Genomic DNA, 24,141 nt, shown 5'->3' with positions numbered 1-24,141 from the left:
CGAAAGGGCCTTCTATCACCAAGAATAGAGTGTAAAGCACCTTACTTAAAGGGACTTGGGGACCTTGTATCCCTAATAGAATAGATAGAGAAAGTGCAGCGCATCCCCTCTGGTAGACTACACCATTCATACATTATTTGGCTACGTCTCAACGTGTTTTACGTTCACTCTGTTGTTGCAGCTGTAGACGTAGACGAAGCATGGCTCCACAATCATCTCCTTCCAGTGCTCGCTGCAAATTCTTTATTTGTTTGTTATTGTTTTTCATGTTACCTAATTTGATGCAATGCAGGCCGCTTACATATTCCAAGGTTTCAAGGCGGTCTGAGCTGCATACACCCAAGATTTCAAGGCCTGAGCTGCATAAACGTGCTGAGCATGTTGGGTTGAGAATAGATCTTGTGCATAGAGATTCACAGCTTTCTCCATTCTTTCCAGAAAATATTACATCCACTGAACGGCTTAAGCAAGCAGTGGGCCGCAGTCAAGAAAGGATTGGAACGCTGCATAGATCCATAGTTCCAAAAAGCGCTGGTCGATTTGCTCATAAAACTAAACAAATGGAAGCTCCAACAAGTAGAGGACGTGGAGAATTTTTTATGACGGTAGGAATTGGTGAGCCATCTTTACCATATGTTGGAATTGTAGACACAGGCAGTGACTTGATATGGACACAGTGCTTGTCCTGCAATTCTTGCTATAATCAATCCTACCCAATCTATGATCCTTCCGCCTCCTCCACTTACAAGGCCATCACATGCGAAAGCTCTGAGTGCCAGCCAAACGTGGACTTTTTTTGTGCTCATGAACAGTGCCATTACTTGTATGAGTATGCTGATCGCTCCTCCAGCGCAGGGATCCTTTCATACGAGACATTTACCTTTCCTGGTTCTCAGTCAATTGTTCAGCAGATTGTATTTGGGTGCGGCCAAGACAATGACGGGGACTCGGGACTAGGAGGTGGAATAATCGGGTTGGGACGAGGTTCATTATCTTTAATTTCACAGCTTGGTAATTCATTAGGTGCTAATAAGTTTTCTTACTGTCTCATGCCTTTTACCGATTCTCCTTCCAAAGTCAGCCCTTTGTTTATAGGTGACAATGCTACCTTGAATGCCACAGCTACCGCTGTCAGTTCAACTCCTTTTGTTCAAAACAGAGCGCAATCAAGTTTCTATTACCTTTCGTTGGGAGGAATTAGCGTTGGAGGTGCATTATTATTGGATATCCCTGCTGCTACTTTTGATATTCAAGAAGATGGTAGTGGCGGATTTATGATAGACTCTGGAACCACTCTCACATATTTGTATGAAGATGCGTATCATGTTTTGAAGAAAGCCTTGATTTCTTCCATGAATCTCTCACGAGCCGATGGGTCGCGAGTCGGACTGGACCTCTGTTACAGCCAGCAATCTCATGCCGCCTCTTCCCTTTCAAATTTTCCGACTATAACTTTCCACTTCATGGGAGCCGATTATAATTTGCCGCCACAAAGCTACATGTACGCTGATAGTAGTGGTGGCATTATGTGCCTGGCAATGTTACCCAGTTCAGACATGTCGGTATTAGGCAATTATCAACAGCAGAACTACCATATTCTCTATGACAATGCCAACAACACGCTGTCTTTTGCACCCACAGTTTGTGATGCCTTGTAAGCAAAGCACATGGATATCATGTCTTTTCTCCTTTACATTATACACTTGAATATTTTTTGGATGATCAAACTCTGTTCCTGCTACTGTTTGATCCAAAAAAACTTGTCATACAAATTTGAGTCTTCTCCTATAGTTTGTTTCCTTTCTGCAGGTAGATTATAAGCAATATATGTAAACACTTTTTTCAAGACCATATGCAATACATGTAAACAGTTTTTTTCAAGACTATATGCAATACATGTAAACAAGGTTGTTCTTTCTCTGATTTCGATTTCATTGAACCCTGGACTGTGTCTGGAATATTGATAATCTCATGAAAGGAAAAAGTATGTTACCCAATTGACATCAATTTTGTAAGAAGAAACAACGAATGAACATGGCACTTTTTAATAATAATAAAAATGGGCAAAGTTATTAGGAAAGCTATTCAGTGCAATGTACATATTTTACTAAGTATTCTTGTGGTTCTTATTTTACCTTAGTTTTGCAGTGGTATGCAAAACTTTGTACAGTTCCTCCGTCCATATTTAGTTAATTCACAGTTTTTGTACAGTTCCTGTGTTCATATTTCGTAAATTCCCACTTGTTTCCTCTTTCCACGATTAGATTCAGTGAAGGTGTGTTGCAAAAATGTTTCCTATATATTGAAGTTGACCCGAAACCTGTAACAGATTTCCCTAGAACAAAATACAGTGGCCAAGACTGCTTTCTTATAAATTCTACAAAGGCCTGACAGTTGATGGAGATTGCAACAATAGAAACGAATTCATTTCTAGGATTGTCGTCTTCGAATTCATTCTTTGGACGCATATTTACCATAGGCCCAAATTGATATTTTTTTATATGTTTATTTGTTTGTTTTTTTTAAAGAGAAAAAAACGTTAACTTTTATATATATAAAAAAAGAAAAGAGAGTACTAGTTATACAAATTTTTATTATTATTTCGAATTAAAATCTGTTTTACATTTTGCTGAGAATTATATCATGATTTTGTATTAAAATATAACAGGTACGGTATTCCTTAAAAAAAAAATAACAAAACTTTTAGAAAACCTATTACTTATGTCTAACAATTTCAAAAACAGTCTGTAATGACTGTTAAAATGTATCAGAATTTGAGTACTTGATCAGTGGATCATAGCAGGGATTAAGTTATGGAAATATGGCCTGTGTCAATCCTTGAATCATTTTTGTATGTAGCATAATAAATGACACCTTGAGTTTTCCCTACTCTTTCTGAAAGCATGTCTATGATGTAGCTGTATGTGATTTTCTAAAAGTAAATCCCACTAAATGAATGCACTTCATCCAATTTGTTAAGAGTGGCAAGTGGAATCCAGAGAGTCCAACCCAATCAATGATGCACTTAGAGTCACCAAATACTTATAAATTGTTGATATTGAACCATTTTGGAGAGAAAAGGATGCCCCATAAAGCAATGATTTTCACCTTTGGAGAAATTGTTTTATCAATCTCCGATCCTAGGTTCTCAATCACATGCCTACTCAATCTAAAATCTCATTTTTACATTATTACCCATATGCTACTTTGAGGAGCCAATCTATTTGTTTTTTATATGGATTTAGTCCCAATTTCTCTTCCACTATTGTAGGTATTCAATATGATTTTGGTATTCAACAATTTTTTTTGACTTGTGTGGTAGGTTGGTCCTTTAGATATCTACCTGGAGGGTATGTTGTAGCTATAATCGCAGTTAGATCTTAGATGGTTGGATTTGTTTTGGGGTTTTATCACTTGGGGTAATAAGCTTTCTTTGGGTGTAGGGAATGGATTCTCTATGAAAAATAAGGGAAGTGGATGTGATGAAGTTGTATGTCCAAATATTTCCTTATATCCCCTTTTTTCGTATTTTTTTGTCATAGAGACCATTATGGATTGCTCAATAAGACAAAGTGCATTACCCAATCATTTTTGAACCAATGGAAGCTTATCATTCGTTAAAGAAGACCCATAGTGACATCATTACTAATGGTTCCATGTTTCTGAAAAGTAGTCCTTGTGGATTAACCCTTTTAAATTTTCAAAGGATAATCTATTTGGTATTTGCAGATAGAAATGAATCCCCAGAATGTATGGATCTATCATCATGAAATCTATTTATGATTATTTATATTTTTCTGCATTTCCATGGAACCGTAGTTATATTTATTTCACTCTCCTTTTTGGCTTCATAGGTGATATGGGAGAAAAATCGAGGAAAGAAAGGTCAAATGTTTGAAATCCAAAGCAGACATTCTAGGTCTCCTTGCTGATGTAGGGATGGGGAGGGCATGTGACCTTCTTTTGGTTCGATGATGTATCATTCATCATGTACATTTGTATTGTATTGCAATAAAATGTGGTACACATTTCCCTAAAAATAGTATTAAAAAAGTCATTGCTATGAAAAGATAAGTTATTTGATAATTGCATAATATTTTGGATTCCTCACAGGAATCTTTTTGTAATTGCTTTTATCTTCTTCTCTTTTCATTGTGCATTATAGCCCTATTGACTGAATTTAAATGCAATGTAGTTCTACACTTGTTGACCAAGTACCCATTGAAGACTTTTGCAATCATTAACTGTTATTTTTCCCAAGCTCCTCTTTCCATTTTTTATTGGATTCTTATTGATTGAACCAACAAATACAAACCTATTTTTATGTTGGGATTATTTTGTCCTTGATTCTTCTTGTAGGATGGCGAGTGACTATAAAGTGGAGATGTTGAATAGAGGAATGCACAAATTCAATGTGGAGTTTCATGGACCTCAAGACATTATGTAAACATCCCTACTATGGACCTATAAAATACATATTTACGATTTCATCCATCTTTGCAGCATGTATGTATGGCTATAATATTTCTGTTGTTTACTGCTTTTCCCTAGAGAGCATGATTTATTTTGCTTTAGTGCATATGAAATTGAAAATTATAGCAAGAATTTTGTTTTTTCATGGTACATCTGCAAAGTAATCTCTCTATTTAAATACTGGTTATGAGCATGGGTTATTTCCTCCATCTTTGTAGTTTTCATGAATTTTAGTTTAAATAATCCAAACTATAAATCAATAGGTTGATGCAACCTATAAAATAAACTCCCTTTTTTAGGGTACCAAATGATGCTTGCTTTCATGAGTAACCCCACTTTATCATAATAGTTATCACAAAGGCATAATTATCGTGTTAAAAAGATACTTTAAGATTGGAGAGAGGAAAAGTTGTACATGACTACCTTTTAAATAAATTCTCTACCTGAGATTGGCATATCTTTGCGATCTCGATTGTCCATTCTTGTTTTTCTTGTTTTGGTGAAAGCATGTTTTATTTAATATGCACTTGCCCTTAACCATTTCCATCTTCATAGAATGGAATTGAATGACAAAGGAACTTGTATTATTGGTAGTATTGGCATCAATTTTCACTCACTCCTTAGTGGCTCTCCGCATAATGCATCCATACATCATTATAAAACTTTCAACTTGTATAAAACTTTCAACTTCTTCATGACTAGCTAAAGATCCCACTTGTTTTCCCATTAACCATATATATAACTAGAAAATTAATCATCTTTGATTATTTGTCCATGGAAATTCTCAGTCAAAGGTCAATTCACAGCCGAGCACATTCTTTGAGAGCTCCAATAGACATAATATCCATATAGTAATCCGTTATTAAATCAATTTGAAGAATCATTGCAAGAATAAAAAAAATGTGAAACGATTATATAAGACCTTATTATTCATGGAAAAAAAAATCTTGGAGCACTTGTCTTGCAACTCTTGATAAGAATTCTTGTTCCCAAGTGTTATTTTTCTATAATTGATAATGTAAAATGGGTAGAGGATCCGTATTTGTGAGTATAAACCATAAAAAAAAAAATATATATTCCATAGGCAATTATTAATTACACCGAGACCAATAAACACATGTATTCCTACGATCTTTATCCGTGGAAGGACATTGATCATGGAACTTTATCCAACACTTTGCATTCAAAAGTGTTGCATTCAAAATGAGATGTAGATAGTCAAATATTAGATTTGGTCATAATATTTGGTCCTATAAGGAGTAAGAACACAAAATTCTCACCATCTCTTAGCTTTTTAAATTAAGTGATAATATCAATACATTTAGAGATAAATTTGATACAAACTAAATGTCAACCACACATTGAATGTGTCAAATATTCAAATTGATTCAAAATTCAATATAGTTGGAGCTAGGTTTTATTTGAAAGATATCACTTTGAAAATTGGTAGGAATGCCTCCTAGTTTTTGTTCATTGAGGATCTTTTCTGCTTGGACGCTCAAAAACTATATAACATATATATGGTTTCTAACATGTGTCTAGTTTTTATGTGAAACTTCCTGTGATCAACTGAGTAAAATGATGATTTTGTGTCAATTATGGTCTCCACCCATGATTCAACTCTGTTTTTTGTGGATATTGATGCTCTATGAACTCCCTAAGGATAATCATATAATCTGGTTTCACCTATTCACTGTGTTATATGCAGGTGCATTAGGCTAAGCACATAAAAATGATAATTTATTAAAGTTAGATCAAGAGCCTAATAATGTGATGGATTGATCACATGTCAAGGCTAGAAATTTAAAGTTTATTTGTGAAAAGTTGTTCATATTTAGTTAAGCTTAGTTAGGAACATCTAGTTAAAAGAAATGACTTTATAGCTAGTAGGTAGTTAGGGATAAGAGAAATTGGTTCACATCCATGAACTCATTTCTTGGACAATTGTTTTTAGTTTTTGAGGAGAGAGGAGAAACATTTTTGGGTGTTGGAAGTTTTGGTGTGAGATTGAAATTAATTGAATAATATTTCTTAGACCAGTGGTTTTTTGTATCAACAAATCAAATTCGTATGTTTGTGTGAGACAATGATTTGCATATGTGTTTGTGAGGTTTGTGAACCATAATATTAATATTTGAAGATTGAAATTTTTTTGGCCTTTAAATTTTTTTGTTGAATGAGGAACTCCTGCACTGTATTTTCTATGTTATTTACATTTAAATGAGAGCCTGGCGAATCATATTTTAGTTAAACTTCTAATCCAGTACTTTTGCATCCAAGATTGTTTATTGGAAAGAGTCATCTTACATTACATATTCAAGAATACATAGCACTCTATATCAAGCCAATAGAAGAAAGAGAATTCGTAAAGGAAAACCATCATCAAAGTTGCGGGTCAATTTCTGATAAAAGGAAGACGAAATTCAAAATTTTGGCATTTGGGTTTTGTCCAATGCAGGGTCTATTTGGTAACTAGTGAGTGATTTTTCAAAAAGATCCCTGGTTGGGGAGTTACGAAGGGATATTTAAACTGTGTTTTTTTAGATTCCGTGGCTATAAAAAATTGATTTGCTATTCCACCTATAATAGCACTGTAGTTTGCTATGAGAGCAATGATTTGTTGTTCCTCTTGTAACAACACTATAGTTTTCTATGAGAGAAATGATTTGTTGTTCCTCCTGTAACAACACTATAGTTTGCTGTGAGAGCAATGATTTGTTGTTCCTCCTTTAACAACACTGTAGTTTACTGTGAGAGCAATGATTTGTTGTTCCTCCTGTAACAGCATTGTAAGCTACTAAGATAGCAACCATCAATTTGTGGGCCATCAATTTGTGGTATCAAAGCCTTAACATTATTGGTATCTATAGTATATAGAGATGAATAGGGGAGCAGGAAGGGTACGAGGTCATGGATGCAGATTCGTGGGTAACGCAGACCTCCTAGAAGAGATAAGGAGGTTGCAAGTTCGGTTAGGAGCCATGGAAGTAGGGAGACAACGGGATCCTGAAGGTGGAGATGTTAGTGAGGCCGAAGAGGAACTTGAAGAAGGATTACCACATGTTGAAGAAGCTGCTGAGATTAAGTTGTTGAGAGTAGTATTGGGCTCAAGTTCAAGGCCAAAGCTTGAAATCTCTATTTACGATGGCAGCTTGAAATATGAGAATCTACTAGTTTATATCAATGAGATGAAAAAGTATTTTTGAGTACGAGGAAATTGACGAGGATAAGAGAGTCATGTTTTCTATGACAAGGTTGAAAGGCCATGTTGCACTATAGTGGGACAGTGTACAAGCTAAAAGAAGGAAGAAGGACAAATCATTGATCAAGAACTGGGATAGAATGGTGGCAAAGATGAAGAGTAAGTTCTTGCCAAAGGATTACCAGCTAACTCTTTACAAACAAATGCAAAATATTAAACAAAAGATAATGACAATGAGAGAATACACTGAAGATTTTTACAAGGTGAATTTGAGAGCAGGCTATGTAGAAGATACCATGGAAAAGACAACAAGGTATATCAATGTTTTGAGGCTAGATATTCAAGATGAAATCATCATAATTTCTCCAAGGACAATAGAGGAAGCATACCAATGTGCTTTGAAGGTTGAAGAAAAGATAGCTAGGAAGCAAATATCTAGCAGAGGATGTGGTTTTTCCAAAGGGAAAGCACAGACAAATGGAAGAGGAAAGTTTCTTGTGCAAAAGAATGGTGAAGGCAACTCAAATCAGTAAGGGAAGTCAGAGAAAGAAAGTGGAAACAGAGGAGGAAGACCTTAGTAGAGTTTAGGCTTCTGTGATCCATATCAAGTTTACAAAAAAAAAAAAATCGGCGAAGATCACATGAGACATCATTTGTCGACGTGTTTCGAACCAACCAGTGTGGTTCATCGTCAGGACAAGAGAGGTAGAGGAAGGCCTTACCAGAGAGGTAGAGGTAGAGGAAGAGGTAGAGAGACTATCTACCGGTGTTATAAATGTAATAAATTGTGGCACCGATCTTTTTAATGTCCTGAGAACGAAAATACAGGACATTGAGGTGCATACATAGCTCAAACCGAAGTAGTAGAGGCACAAGTACATGAGGTAGAGAATGTGCCAGAGACTAGAGAGGTGTTGATGATGCACAAAGTCCTGTTAAAACCAGCAAAGGAGACCACTAAACCAGTCCAAATGAAATCCTTATTCAAGACAATGTGTAAGGAAAAAGGAAAATGCTACAAATTCAAGGTGATTGACAGTGGAAGTACGAATAATCTAGTTTCCAAGAAATGGTGGAAAAATTGGGATTGAAAAAGATTAATCACCCCACACCTTATAAGGTATCGTGGTTGCAAAAAGGACACCAATTGTTGGTGCATGAACAAAGTGAAGTTGACTTTCAAATACATAGGTATAAAGACAAGGTGTTATGTGATGTAATGCCAACGGATGCTTGTCACATCCTTTTGGGTCGCCCATGGCAGTTTGATAGGAAGGTGACACATGATGGAGAGAACAATTGTTATAAGTTTGAAAATGATGGCATCAAGCACACTCTTGTACCATTGAAAGAGGAGGGTACAACTGAAACAAGTAGCCCAAAAGAACTGCTACCTCGGCGAAAGGAATTTCTACAACAAATGGAAGAAGAAGAGGTAAGCTATGCAGTGATTTGCAAGCCAAAGGTAGTACTTATACACACTGAAATTGTAGATTTACCTATTGAAGTTCAGGAGTTGTTGCATGAGTTTCATGATATTGTAGTTGATGAATTTCCAAGTGAGTTGCCACCCAAAAGAAGCATCAGTCATCACATAGACTTGATACTGGGAGCAAGTCTTCCGAACAAGGCTGCATATCAAATGACAGCCAAAGAGAATGAGCAAGTGAGGAAGCAATTCCAAGAATTGTTGGACAAAAGATTAATAAGAGAAAGTTTGAGTCTGTGTGTCATACCTATAGTATTAAGTCCAAAGAAGGGTGGAGAATGGAGAATGTGGACTGACTCTAGAGCAATAAAAAATATCACCATTCGTTACAGGTTTCCATTACCATGGATGGATGATATGATGGATTGCTTGGGTGGAGCAACTTACTTCTCAAAGATTGACTTGAAAAATGGTTATGATCAAATTCACATCTAAGAAGGAGACAAGTGGAAGACAACTTTCAACACCAATGAAGGCTTGTACGAGTGAATGGTCATGCCATTTGGCTTGTCAAATGCACCCAGTACCTTTATGCAGCTGATGAACCAAGTCTTGAAGGAGTTCATTGGTAAGTTTGTCATTGTTTACTTGGATGAAATTTTAATTTTCAGTCAAACTAAAGAAGAGAACTTAAGACATTTGAATTATGTTTTAGAGAGCTTGCAATAAGAAAATCTATTGATTAACATGAAGAAGTGTGCTTTTATGAAGAGTGAGCTTGTATACTTGGGTTTTCTTATTTCTAAGGATGGTTTGAAAATGGATCCGAAAAGGATAGAGGAAATTGGAAATTGGCTCTCACCTAAGAATATTTTTGAGGTGAGAAGTTTTCATGTCTTAGCCAGCTTCTACCGAAAATTTATTACGAATTTTAGTGGCATTTATGCACCTATCATTGACACCATCAAGAAGAATAGGCTACTATTTTATTAAACAACAACAACAACAACTAAGAACAAAAAAAAAAAGTCAACTATTGAAGAAGAAGATCACTGAGAAGTCGGTGTTGGAGTTGTCAGATTTCAATCATCCCTTTCAAGTGAGATGTGATGCTAGTGGGACAGCCATTGGAGTTGTATTGAGAAAAGAATATAATCACATTACATATTTCAGCGAGAATTTAATTGAGTCAATACATAAATAATCTTCCTATGATAAATAATTTTATGTGGTAGTTCAAGATTTGAAGCATTGGAGACATTACTTGATGCCTAACAAGTTTGTTATAGGATAATTTTTCCTTACAATACATTATGCAACAACATAAGTTAAACAATAAACATGTAAAGTTGGCGGAGTTCCTTCAAAATTTCACTTTTGTTTTGAAGCACATTAGTGGGAAGGAAAATAAGGTTGTCAATGCCTTCAGTAAGAGATCCTTAATCATGCAGAAAAGTCAAAAACAAATTTTAGGCTTTGATTATTTGCAGGACTTATATGACATTGGTGCTAATTTTAAAGAAGCTTTTGCAGCATGTAAAAATCTAGCCAATAGGGACAACAGTCCATGGAAAGAGTTTATGTTGTAGGATGGGCTATCATTCAAGAACAATCAAATATGTATTCTCAGTTGCTCAGGGAAAACATGGTCCAAGAAAAGCATAATGGCAGATTGGTTGGACACTTTGGTGTTGAGAAAACACTTGGGAAGTTGAGTCACTTCTATTTTTTGCCTAAGATGAAGGTAGACGTACAAAGGTACATGAGTAAGTGCACAATATGTCATCATGAGAAAGGGAGAAGTCAGAATGTTGGACTATACATGTCATTACCCATTCCAAACAGACCTTGGGATTTAGTGAGTATGAAATTTGTTCTGGGTTTACCGACAACTCAATGAGGTAATGATTCAATCCTTGTAGTTGTGGATAGATTTACTAAGATGGCTCATTTCATTCTGTGTTTAATAGCTAGTGATGCCACCCATGTGGCTAATTTATTTTTTGATGATATTGTTCGGTTTCATGGTTTGGCAAAAAGTATAATATCTGATAGGGACACAAGATTCATCAGAAATTTTTGGAGGACCTTGTGGAATAAACATGGCACTAAGCTAAATTTTAGCTCATCCTATCATCCACAGTCTGATGGGCAAACAAAGGTTGTAAATAGGAGTTTGGGTATTTTGTTGAGGAGTTTAGTAGGTGACTGACCAAAGCAATGGGATCATGTGCTAGCCCAGGCTGAGGTTGCATCTAATGACTCACCAAATAGGAGCACAGGAAATAGCCCATTTCAGATCTTACACGACATGCATCCGAGGGGAATTTGTCAGCTAAGAGACTTGGGAAATATTGAGCACAGAAGTGGTAATGGAGAGGATTTTGCAACAGCCGTGAGTGAGATGAATGAGCAACTAAAACAAAGATTACAAGATAAAAGCAAAAGCTACAAACAACAAGCAAATGTACATAGGAAAGAGGTAAACTTTGAAGTGGGAGATGTGGTCCTAGCTCACCTAAGAAAGGACAGGTTTCCAAGGGGATAATATAACAAATTGACAATGAAGAAGATAGGACATTGTAAGATCCTCTACAAGTTTTCATCAAATGCTTATGAGCTGGAGTTACCTCCAGGAATTGGCATTTCACCTATTTTTAATGTAGTAGATTTGTATCCCTACACAGTTGGTGATGTGGATCAAGCTTATGGGAATCTTAACCAGGATGAAGGAAAGGAACAATAGAACCTGAAGAAAATTCCCGTGGAAAGCAAAGAGTTTAGAGGCTGAATAGATTTTGGATACACGTGTTTCCAAGAAGACCAGACGGAAAGAATACTTGGAATATCTTGTGAATTGGAAAGACCGTCCGATGGAGGATTCTACTTTCAAGGGGTGCACTTTACAATTTTTCCTAGGTTAGGTATAAAGCACTAGGAACACCTCCTTGGTATCTTTTCTCAACATTCTGCTATTAGTTGGGACAAAAGAAATTTAGAAGAATGTGTTCAAGAATGGGCAACAAATTCGTAAGTTCAATGCTATCCAAAATTTATAATTACTTTTATCTAGAACATATGTTGGGATCGCAATTAGTTTATTTTCAAGGAAAAACTAATTTCTCTCAAAGCTACTAGTGGGATTACTGAAAATATTTGTAAAGAATTTCGCTGAGAGCCATAAAAGAAAGAGAGCTTTTCTGTCAATCATGCCAAATATAGACAATCAGATTCCTTAGGAATTATTTGATGTTGTCAACCATAGATATGCTAAAAAATGTGGAGTATGGATTGTTTTATTTCCTAACCAAATTCATCATTATCTTATGTGATATCATCCTGGGATGAGAACAAACATAAAAAAAAACATTCACTACCTTCTGGACTCTTCGATACACACATAGACATCTCAAAGTTAAAAAATTATAGGTTCTTAGTGACTCCAAGCTTGTGATTGACTAGGCTAATAGGAAAGTGGATGCTAATATTCTAAGTATGCTAAAAAATAATAAACTTAAAAAGTCTCACATTCTTGTAAATCACATTCTCTTCTTATAAAATAAATAACAAAAATTAAAATTGAACTTTTATAATATTAAAATAAAAAACAACAAAATAAAATAAAATATTTCACAAATATCTTTTAATAAAAAGTTTCTAATAAAATAGAATATATATCCATATTATATTATATTATATTATATTTTATATATACATAAACAAAAGATACAGCCTCAATGTTTTTTAATTATATTTTTTCACATAAAAATATTTTTAAATAAAACAAAATATTAAAGTACTGAATTTTAACTGCAGCTAAGAAATGTTTTTAAACATAAATTTTATAAAACAGATTATATCGCTAGCAGAGTTAAGTGTAGTTCTTCTCACTGTGGGTGGGAGGCAAGAAAGACATGGAAGAAGCGTGTGTAGCATGCGTATAGGTTAGAGTTTAAGGAATTCTATGAGGCAATATATATATATATATATATATATATATATATATATATATATATATATATATATAATGCAGACTATCACGGTTTTTAATCAAGGTTTATTAATTGTAATAATAAATATATGTATTGGAGTAGACTTGGATCTCCAAAACTAGAGAGCAAACGAAACGACTTCTAATTGTAATAATAAAGTATGTATTACTTTAACTGGACTTCGATCCCCAAAATTAGAGATCAAACGAAATTAGAAATTACTTTTGAATGTACTTCTATCTCCAAATATAGAGTAGAGTTCAAACACACATTATTTAAAGAACTAATTCTATGTCCAATAGACAGACAGAGAAATCATCCCCTCTCCTCTGGTAGAGTAAACCATTCGCTACGCCTCAACGTACGTACGTGTTTTCCATTCACGAAGCATGGCTGCACAATCTCCTTGCAGTGCTCCCTGCAAACCCCTCCTTATTCATTTGTTGTTATTGCTGTCCCTATTACCATTGATGCAATGCAGGCCGCTTGGGCGCAAGGTTCCAGTGCCTGAGCAGAAACCCGCTGTTGGGTTGAGAATAGATCTGGTGCATAGAGACTCATGGCTTTCCCCATTCTTTCCAGGGAATATTACGTCCACTGAAAGGGTTAAGCGAGCAGTGCAACGCAGTCAAGCAAGGGTTCAAGCACTGCATAAATCTGTAGTTCTAAAGGCTGCTGCTCAATTAGCTCATAAAAGTGCAAGAATCCAAGCTCCGATAAGTGCAGGAAGTGGAGAATTTTTGATGGAGGTAGGAATTGGTGAGCCGCCTTTATCATATTCTGGAATTCTAGACACGGGCAGTGACTTGATATGGACACAGTGTTTGCCCTGTGATTATTGCTATAATCAAACCTCTCCAATCTACGATCCTATCCAGTCCTCCACTTTCATGACCGTCCCATGCAATAGCTCTGAGTGCCAGGCAAAACCTAATATGGGTTGCAACGCTGATCATCTGTGTAATTACAGGTATGCGTATGGTGATGACTCCTTCAGCACAGGGACCCTCTCAATTGAAAGGTTTACCTTTTCATCAGAGTCAGTCGACGAGATTCAGTTTGGTTGCGGCGTAAACAATGAAGGCCACTTCGGCCAAACAGGTGGAATGGTAGGCTTCGGACGAGGTGACTTATCTTTAATTACACAGCTTGGTTCAGTAGGAGGTGATAAGTTTGCTTACTGCCTCACGTCTTTTAATGATTATCCTTCCCGAGGCAGCCCTTTGTTTATAGGTCACACTGCTACTTTCAAGGGCGCGGCTGCTGTCAGTTCAACTCCTTTTATTCAAAACAGCGCAGCATCAAGTTCCTATTATCTTTCGTTGGGAGGAATTAAGCCAAATGACTACATAGTAGAGGACTAGAAGCGATGAAAGGCTAAAGAGGAAAATATAATATTCTTCTAGTGTCATCATTAGATTCCAATGGGTTGAATAGTAGTGTTGGAGGCTATTCATGTTTATTCCAATTTGTGAGCTCCAATCCCTAAAATTATCTTAAATAGAATCTATAAGATAACCTTTAATTATATGTTGTAAGGATTGAAATAATATTTGGGGGATCATCTTGTTATTTGGTCTCAGATAGCTCCTCCCCTAAAGCAAGAGTATTCTTAATTTTGGGATAGTTTTCTTCATTAGGATTTAGGGAAAATTTATGGAGGTACATTTTTATTACCAAATATAATTGGATTTATCACCATGACAAACATGAGCTTCTCCTTCCTAGGGCTCATTAAAAATACTAGGTCGGATTCTTCAGAAGGATGAACTTACAATGCAAGCATATATTATCCCCTTTAAGCTTGCAATTAAAATTAATTGCGGTACCTGCTAGAAATGGTGGGGGAAAATTTGGAAATCTAATCAGTTGTGTCTGAAGCTCACTCTTGAACATGACACTTTCTGCTTCATGTTGAGTTGGGATACCCTCCTTTGTATCATTGACCTTCCTGGGTTGGGCCATTCATTTTTTCCTTTCATTTAATCTCCACTACGTCGTCATGACCACCGATCCTATGGATCCAAAAGCTATCAAACTTCTAGTTGTGTCACTGATATGTTCAAGAGTTGTCCTTCTGTAGTTACACTTACCTCTGATTCTCTGTATCATCCAAAATCATTGTGCATCCCTTTGTCTCATGTCGATGATGTGGGATATGTTATGGTCCTCCTTTGACACAGTCGCCTCCTATCGACTTCAACTCATTATCCGAGAAGTTGACCAAGAGACTCCATTCCAGTACCTTAGAGCTTGCATGCCCTAATGGCAAGTTCTTTGCACTCGACGACAAGTTCACATCATTAGATTTCGATCGAATGATTTCATAGGTGTTCGACTTCAGTTCCTCTATTCACATTCCGTGGATTGTGCAGATAGTACCTTGAGGACCATTATCATTATTGGTGGTTTCTCTCACGCTCGTTAATAGTTTACATCATTGATTGGTAATCAAGCGACTTTCTAGCATGTTCGAGATCAACACATCTATTCACATGCTAGAATTTGTACTTTGATTGGGTTGTGTTAGAGCGCAAGACCCTGGGCTTAGATCTCAAAAGTCCAGTTTGCAAAGTGATGTGATATGATTATGTTGATATATGTGTCTCTTTCAGATGGATGCTTGTGACCATACCATGAGTTCTCATATGTGATCCTTCTCATTAATGGATGGTTGCAACCATACCTTGGTTTCGATATGATCCTCTTTATCTAATGGAAGCACCTATACCTGGATCCATTTACATGATCATTCTCTGGATCACTGCATCCATACCACGATTCATGTGTCATTTTGACAGAGTTTTCAGTTATGTATATGTGTCTTTACTTTCTTGTAGGTTTTCCGACGACAGACTCTGGTTCCCCACACTAATTCATAAAGCATTTCATCCCTCACTGTAGTTCGGCCTTCACGCTTTAGGAGGCATCTGTTCTCCCCGTTCCTTGACCCTGGAGGACCTCTATAGTGAACCCTACATGCTTTCCCTTCATGAAGAAACTCCCATTGTGTCCCTCTTCATGAACAGAACAATTCCCTTTTGGACCATTTCCCCCAAATCTTATGTTTTTCTCAGTTTACAAGACCGGCGCTAACGACCTTTGTCCTCCTCATGCTAATATATAGGGATTAACACTATCCTTAGTGTTGTGGGGAAAAGTATCCGACTCGGATGACCCTATCCCTACTCTAAAGGTGACAGTCTTTAGCAACAACTGAAAGTAAAGCTTTAATGTTTTCCTTTATGAAAGTACAGAGAGAAGGAAGAAAAGATTAACCAACCGGTGTCTTTCGCTTTTGTCGATCCTTATCCTCTCTCTTTGTCTCTTGTTCCCAGCTCCTTGCTCCCTTTGCCGGTCCAGCTACACACAGATCCTGCACAACAGAGAGAAGAAAACTACAAGATACATGTACTCATAACTGATGCATGGATTAGAGTGAATCAAATATACAAGTAAATACAATACATCAATGCAATACAAGTATATAGGAGAACATTCAAAGCTTTATTGATAAAAGTAACAGGGTTCTGAGAAGGTTACAACCATCAATGGCTCCAATCCAGCAGCACCTCCCCAGCAGTAAGAAGTCTCCTCTTCACCTCTATAAAAGCAATCACCCAATAGCTCTAACTGTAAACCAACAGCACTTCCTTGCTTTGCACAAAATTCCAGCCTCCCTAGACCTCATAGAAGAGCTCTATATATAGGAGAGAAGAAGAAAGGATGAGTCAGCTTGAGACTGACATAAAGCTGCCTTGTGTCCTTTCCCTCTTCAGTTAAAATTCAGTTCTTGAGTCCACTTAGAGATCCTTGCTTACACATGGAGATCAAGTACCTCTTACTCATCACATGGCGAATCTCTTGAACCAAGTGTCAGTTTGGAAGCTTCCTGGGCAGTTGACACCTTGCAGAATGACTGTGCCACTTGGCCAATCTCGCCCAGCGCAGGTAGCCTTCATTGGATTTGACTTTCAGCGCAGGTACAAGGAGGAGCAGTTGCATTCCAGCGCAGATGCTCAGTGGAGCAGCTGACATGATCCAAAAATAGCCTGTTTTTGAGTGTTTTCAGGTGGATAACTGATGGAAAGTGTTGTGGTTTGCTGACCTTGTTCTTCTAGGGGTAAGAACAAAATGTTTAGGGACTGAGGATCCCTGTAATTATCGACATTTCATGCTCCATGTTACGAGGCACAAAAATGTCTATAACAGTTGCCCCCTAAAGTATGAGGCCGTTTATCGGGTGAAATGCTTTATCTAGAGGGTCTGAAGTTCATTCCAGTGCTGAGGAGGCGCCCTGTAATACAATACAATACAATACATTATTTTTCATTCTGTTTTCATGATCTAGCTGAGGCGGGCATTCCCATGCTCAGCTTTATAAATACATTTTGGTACATAGAACAGACGATCGTCTGATGGTAGACCGATAATTCTCTGCTGGAATTATCATCCTTTGAGTAGGATGATCATCTGCTGCAATGATGTACATGACAAATGCTTTTATATTTCCTGAATACGTATCGCAGCCCGGATGGATGAAACTAGATCCGGGGTCTTCAAACTCATTCGATCTTCACTCTAAGTACAAGTCAATCCATGTGAGAATTTCGCTGAAGTCGAACATGGAAAGACATCGCTTGATTACCGGTCAATGATGAAAACCGTTAACAAGCGCGAGAGGAATCACCGATAATGATAATGACCCTCAAGGTACTGCAGTACAATTCACGTGGCATGAATAAAGGACTTGGCGTCGAACGCCACGCAAAATCTTCTGGTCGAAGGTCATTGATGTATACCTGTCGCCGGAAGTGAGAAACTTGCCATTGAGGCATGCAAGCTTCAAAGTACTGATGGGGTTGTTCCTAGATCAACTTCTTGGATAATGAGCTGAAGTCGACAAGAAGCGATCCGTCAAAGGAGGGCCTTAATGAATCCCACATCAATGACACGGAACGGAGCTAATGATTTTAGTGGAGGTGAAAACAAACTGTGATATATGATTCAGGGTGGCGATCATGAATGGATGAAGGATAATGTATGGCAGTGGATGGGACACGGTTGACACTTTCAGAATGACCCCTCTTGAACATATAACGACACTGATGCGATGGATCGGTAGCATTACCCCAAATGTGGATGGTTTGGCGAAGACCATGGTGATGAGACCGGTGAATGAAACAACCCAACCCGATGTGGAACGGAGGAAAAGTGTCATGTTCAAGAGTGACTTGCTACCATTAAGCTTTGATGTTCTCCCAATTTTTCCCCAGTCATTTCTGACCAGTACCTCTTTATTTTTGTCAAGCTTGAGGAGGATAACATATGCTTGTTCTATAACCTGCCCTTCGGGCAAGCCCATCGCTATGATTTAACGAGCTTAGCGATAGGGAAACTCGTTCTCGTCTAAAGACAAGTTTGTCGCTATTTAATCATTTTAACGAGTCTAACGACAAGGAAAACTCGGTCCTTTTCATTTTTAGAGAGTCTGAAAAGGTACATAAAGTTAACTCCAAAATTCCTTTTTCGTCATCTAATCCCTTAAGTCCGAAAAAGTATAAAATAATACAGAAGGGATGAGTGTTCAGTACTTTTAACGAGTCGAACAAGACAAGCGCTCGATCTTTTTGTGCAATAATCCCTCAGGTCCAAAAAAGATTAAAATCTAGAGGAGGGATAGCTCTTCCGGTCGTTTAACGAGCTGGAAGGCCAAAACTCGGCAAACTTTTTTTACGAGTCAGATGAAAAGAGCTCAAAGAAGACTCGTCTTTTGAGGAACGAGTGATAAACAGGGATAGCAGCAGATTCCAGGTACAGGTTGGAATTCTCCAATCACGGCAGTGTCACAAGGATGGCTAAGTGAAATCACTCTTCGCAGATGTTTCTCAAAAGAGGTAAACACACAAATGGAGGTGAATGATCGGCCAAATGAACAGTGGAGGTGACGGTGCACAAACACGACCAAGGCTTTTATGGCTGATGAATTTACGATCTCAGAAGGGTATTTACCGGTTCATTTTTTCTGAATGAGCTTGAACTCTAAAGGAAAGCCTGCTCATAAACTTATGTTTATTTTTTAACGAGCATGAACTATGCGCTAAAACTGCTCGGATCTTGCGTTTATTTTTTAACGAGCATGAACTATGTGCTAAAACTGCTCGATTAAGTTTGCATGCCCCCAGCATAATGTCTTCAAATCGAGGTGCATGCCCCCCAAGCTTCATTGCATTCAACTTGGTGATTGGAATGAAGGTTCACTTTTGAGATTTGAAGAGGGGATTGTTTCATTTTTTAACGAGGTTGACACAAGATAAGAACCGTCCTCGGGAATGATCCATGTCGACAAAATATTTAGGAATCTTCCGAATCCAACCAGAAGATTGGATTAGATTTCATTTTGTAGGTTTCCACCGTGGCCACTCCCGCCAGATTACTTGGAGGCAGTAGGGCGAAAGTACCCATTAAGGCAGGGTCTTTTAGGAGACCTACTCCGATATTTTGGAGCAAATGATTCCTTCCATGGATCATTGGAATGCTTCCTGTAACTTGTGAACTATTGTGGAGAAAAGTTTGTTGGTCGACGATTGTAATTCCTCCTTGGAAGGGGAATGCAATCTTCCTGAAGTAGGTCGACACAACTGCGGCCATGGCATAGATCCATGGTCTTCCAAGTAGGATTTTGTAATCGAGGTTTCCATCAATTACTTCAACATCAATTCCTACTGTTTTGCCCCCCAGTTCTACTTGCAAGTTACTCAAAATCCCGTGTGGAGTGTATGATCGTCCATCAAATGCTTTTAACGTCGTTGACGATTTCGACAAGGGTGGTGAGCCTAAATCTTTCCAGCAACTCATCGACATAAGACATGTAGATGCCCCCTCATCAATAATTGTTCGATGAACAGTTTTGTTGAGGGCTTTCACTTGAATAAGGAAAGCTAGTTGAGCTGGTAATTGCGGGTCATATCCTTTATGATCAAAGGCCACAAGATTGGAATCCATTGGGCCAATCCCACCTTTTGCTGATAATAAAGCTTGCTCTTGGGAGGGGTAATTTTGTGGTACCTCAAGTGTCGACATAGTGGACGGCGATTGGGCCAGGTCCTTTACTATATTATAATTCTGTGCTTCTTTGGCACGAGGATTAAATGTCGATTTGTGTACTACTCCCTTTGGCGACTTTATCATTGGCTCAGGAATGATGGGTGGCACAACTTCGGTCAAAGTTGTTGTTGAACTACTAGGTCGTTCATTAACCTTGTTGTTCGACAGCTTTGGATTCCCGTAATCTTTATTCCTTGTCAAAGCATTATTCTGTTGCTTTGAGGTAGACAACATAAGCACTTGGGATCCTGAAGCATTTTGATTAGCAACCAGATTTTGACCTGGATTAGGAAACGGATCAGTCAATACTGCTGGGGTTTTTGAACTCTTAAAGAGTTTCTTAACTTCAGCTATATGTGGACAATATTTCGTCCAATGATCCTCATCGCATATATGACACCCTGCCGGGGGTTTCCTTTTTCTTCCTGTCTTTTTCTTCTTGCCCCGTGGTTGCTTCAGTTGTTTGCCCTTGTCGGTCGACATGGCATTTACTTCTGAGGCAAGAAGTTTTTCATTTGCATTTTGACTGTTAATTTTGTGCTTGCCAATTACGTCATCGTCGGCGTGAGAGTCATTGTTTGATTTAGGAGGAGGAGGAATTGAGAATTCCGGTCTAGGGGTGTCAGGTATTTTGTCGTAGAGCGTGCCAGACTGAGTATAAACCAAGTCTAGATATTGCGCACGAGCTATAACTTGCTCTTCTGTTACGACTCCCCCCTTGGCCACATCTTCCGTTATGGCCGGAAGTAATGACTTTATAAACCATTCAGCTAATAGCTGATCGGGAACATATGTTTTTACCATCCTACGACGATGTCGCCATTCATGTATATGATCAGATATATGAGTGGCCGTTGTCTGTTTGAAGTTGGTAAGGAGTTCTGTTCCCGTTTCATACCTTATCGGTAATTGAAAATGGGTTAAAAAGGTTGTAGCTAAGGTACTGAAGTTGTCGAACGAAGCTCTAGGCAATTCAATATACCATTTTGCCGCTGGACCCATTAACGTCCTCTGAAAAAGGCGAAGTCTTATCGAATCATCATTCAGGGTGTTTGATGAACACCATAGATGGAATGTCATCACGTGATTCGACGGGTCTTCACCTGGATTTCCATTAAATTTAGGAATGTCTGATGGAAGTTTGTGTGGAATCGCTGGCCACCAAGGGGCATAAGCAATTGGATCATTCGTCAGCCGGTTTAGATCTGGTAATTCTAGAGTTGCTACAAAGGGAAACTGTTGATTCAGGTTAGGCGAAGCATATCCAGGATAAGATGGAATCGCCTGAGCAGTGGGTCTTTGCATACCAGCATAATGTTGGCAACTTTGACAAGGTTGATGGGTATAACCATTATAGTATGGTTGCCCATCACTTACAAAGACTTGTTGCTCAGGTCCTTGATATGATTGCTGGAATTGCAGTTGTTGAGTTCTAACCAGCTCTGGTTGTTGGACCATTTGCTGATGCCCAATACTAGATGATTGACCAAGATGAGGAGTCACAGTACTTGTTTGATCCTGAGTCACTCCAGATAAGGAGGCACTGACCTGAGGTTGCGATTGAGATGTCGAGACAAGAGGCTGTTGTATGGCAACCTGAGAAACTTGGGGTTGACATACAGTAGGCAGCGCTTGTACTTGCGACGCAATCACCATACCAGGTATAGTGGCAACATTCGACACAGGGCGGACTGGTTGCATAGAGTATACAACTCCTGGTTGTTGAGGCAGTATTGGTACCCAACCGCTGGATGTAATTCCAGTTTGACCTGAACTTTGTTGTGAACTCACGGATGGGCATCCTCCCGGAGGAGGTAATGAAAGGGCATACTGCCCCCCATATGGTATCAATCCAGAACTCAAGGGGATCGATTGCCCAGATTGACCTCCAAATGGATCAATTTGGCGAGTTTCAACATAAGAAATACCAGATGATAATCCGGATGAAGAAATAGGAACTAACCATGTCGTTGTCCCTGATTGGACTCCGGCTTGTTGTTGACAATTTGCCGGGACAGATGGTATACCAGCGAACATCGTTGGAGTAGCAGCAGGAGGCTCTGTCGCTGCTGTGTCGGATGACACAGTCCTGGATGTCGACGGTTGTTCAGACATATTTAGTCTATCCAAAAGATTTCCTAGCGATTCTACAAGAACTTTGTGATGAAGGTAGACTAACTTCGAAGATCAACGTAGGAATAAAGGGTGATTGTTCCGTTTAAAATAAATTGTTAACGACGCTTTTAGACACAACTTGCTTTTTCAGTTTTTAAGAGTCGAGAAAAAGCTAAAGATGACTCTAGTCGCCTTCGATGTATTAACGAGCCCGAAGTGACAAATGCTCGGTTGGACTTTTTCAGTTATAGAGTTTGAAAAAGGCCAAAAGAAACTGCTCTGGAGATCTAGGCAGAGGGTGTACCAAACCTTTCGCGAAACCACAGAATACGTTTTACGGTACGGGTGGTCGATCTTCGTGAATGCTGTGTTCACTGCATCGCGATCAGTAGGGCGGCCGACACGGCTTCCTAAGGATAAAGGATAAATGCCTATAGGGGTCTCCCAATATACGCGACGGTACGCGGGAGCACAAGTCCGTATTAGTGCTATCGTCCCTCAGGAGGAATCACCCACCTTCGTAGAGATCGACAGTCACTACGTTTAACGACGCCGGAACACGTCTCTACCTAGACCTCTACTGTGAGCGTTATGTTACAAAGCATTTTTAGATTCATTCAATATATTTTAAGTTGATCTTGTTTATCAGTTTGTCTTTCAGGATCACCACGAGATGTATTGGTACAAATTCCTAAATGCAGCTAAAATGATAAGCAAGCTTTACAATCTTTTTAGCTTTGAAAATCCTAACTACTGAGGGGAGAGAAAAACATTATCTTTCCACACAGAGCACAAAGCACAAACTAATGCACTTTCTCCTAGATCAATCACACAAACTTATCAAAAATGCAAATGCAAGATGCATGTATTTCTTTTCTTTTCCCTTAATGTTGATGTAAGACAAAAAGGAAACTGTCGTATAATTTTCGAATTCAATTTGAAGCGTAAACAAACAAGTTTTGTCTAAAATCAAAAGACACCTTATAGGTACTTGTTTCGACACTAAAAATGTATGAATTCAAACCATAAGATTAAAAACAAACAAACTCAAACAGCCATGAACAGTAATAAAACTAGCTCTTAAGATCACTACGACACTTTTACAGTTCTGGATCTAAGAGGTGACAGCTAGACTAGTTCGCTTTTCACAATGGGAAACTGTAAATGAAACAAGAAATACTGAAAGAACAATCACAGTTTCATCACACAACTGAGGCGGAATAATGGCAAGGACAGTTGGTTTCAGCAAGGTACAATGACAAGCAACAGCAGCAAAAACAATGGTGAAAACAGGGCAAGAAATAGCAGGAAACCCTAGTAGCAATAGGCAAAACTGGTTCAGTGCAGGTGATACACTGTCAGTTTGACATTCAGCGCAGGTAGCCTTCACGGGACCTGCGCTGAAATGCAGAATGCCTTTGGACAGCCTGCACTGAAGGACGAGAGTTGCGTTTTCTACAGTTTCGGGGTCATAAAATGCTCAAAAATTCACAGTTTTTGCTGAAATCAAAAGCTATAGGTCAAGTACAAGCTAAGGGATGATCAAGAGGATGAAAGGCTATCACAAAGAGCACAAGAGTCTTTTGTAGATCAGCTCTTCAAATCATGAATCTGCTCAGAAAATGAGCAAGAGTAGCAGCCCCTCTACTTCGCTTTTGATATAGTCAAAAGCTTTTCGATTTGGTACTCTTTTGTTCAGGAAATGAATAGCAAAGATACTACAAACACCAACAAGATACTAGGCTCCCCAGTGGAGTCGCCAGTTTGTTGTGGGGAAAAGTATCCGACTCGGATGACCCTATCCCTACTCTAAAGGTGACAGT

General features: G+C 38.3%; 1 protein-coding gene and 1 pseudogene across 1 annotated transcript; both read left to right on the top strand.

Annotated features, from left to right (window-relative positions):
• Positions 1-200: 200 nt before the first annotated feature.
• Positions 201-1,658, top strand: LOC149263679 (aspartic proteinase nepenthesin-2 pseudogene; annotated as a pseudogene).
• Positions 1,659-7,815: 6,157 nt separating this feature from the next.
• On the top strand, positions 7,816-14,460 carry LOC149263678 (aspartic proteinase nepenthesin-2-like). The gene is made up of 2 exons (XM_089389709.1): positions 7,816-7,988; positions 13,578-14,460. The coding sequence occupies exons 1-2, from the start codon at positions 7,816-7,818 to the stop codon at positions 14,458-14,460; spliced, it is 1,056 nt and encodes a 351-aa protein (XP_089245835.1).
• Positions 14,461-24,141: the final 9,681 nt, after the last annotated feature.

The sequence above is a fragment of the Pinus tabuliformis genome, chromosome 6 (assembly GCF_031772625.1).
Source record: "Pinus tabuliformis cultivar Carrire ecotype Pingquan chromosome 6, CPIR1, whole genome shotgun sequence".
NCBI classification, from domain to species: Eukaryota; Viridiplantae; Streptophyta; class Pinopsida; order Pinales; family Pinaceae; genus Pinus; species Pinus tabuliformis.
The sequence above is the reverse complement of the archived record's forward strand: the minus strand, read 5'-3'. Positions and strand labels throughout refer to the sequence as shown.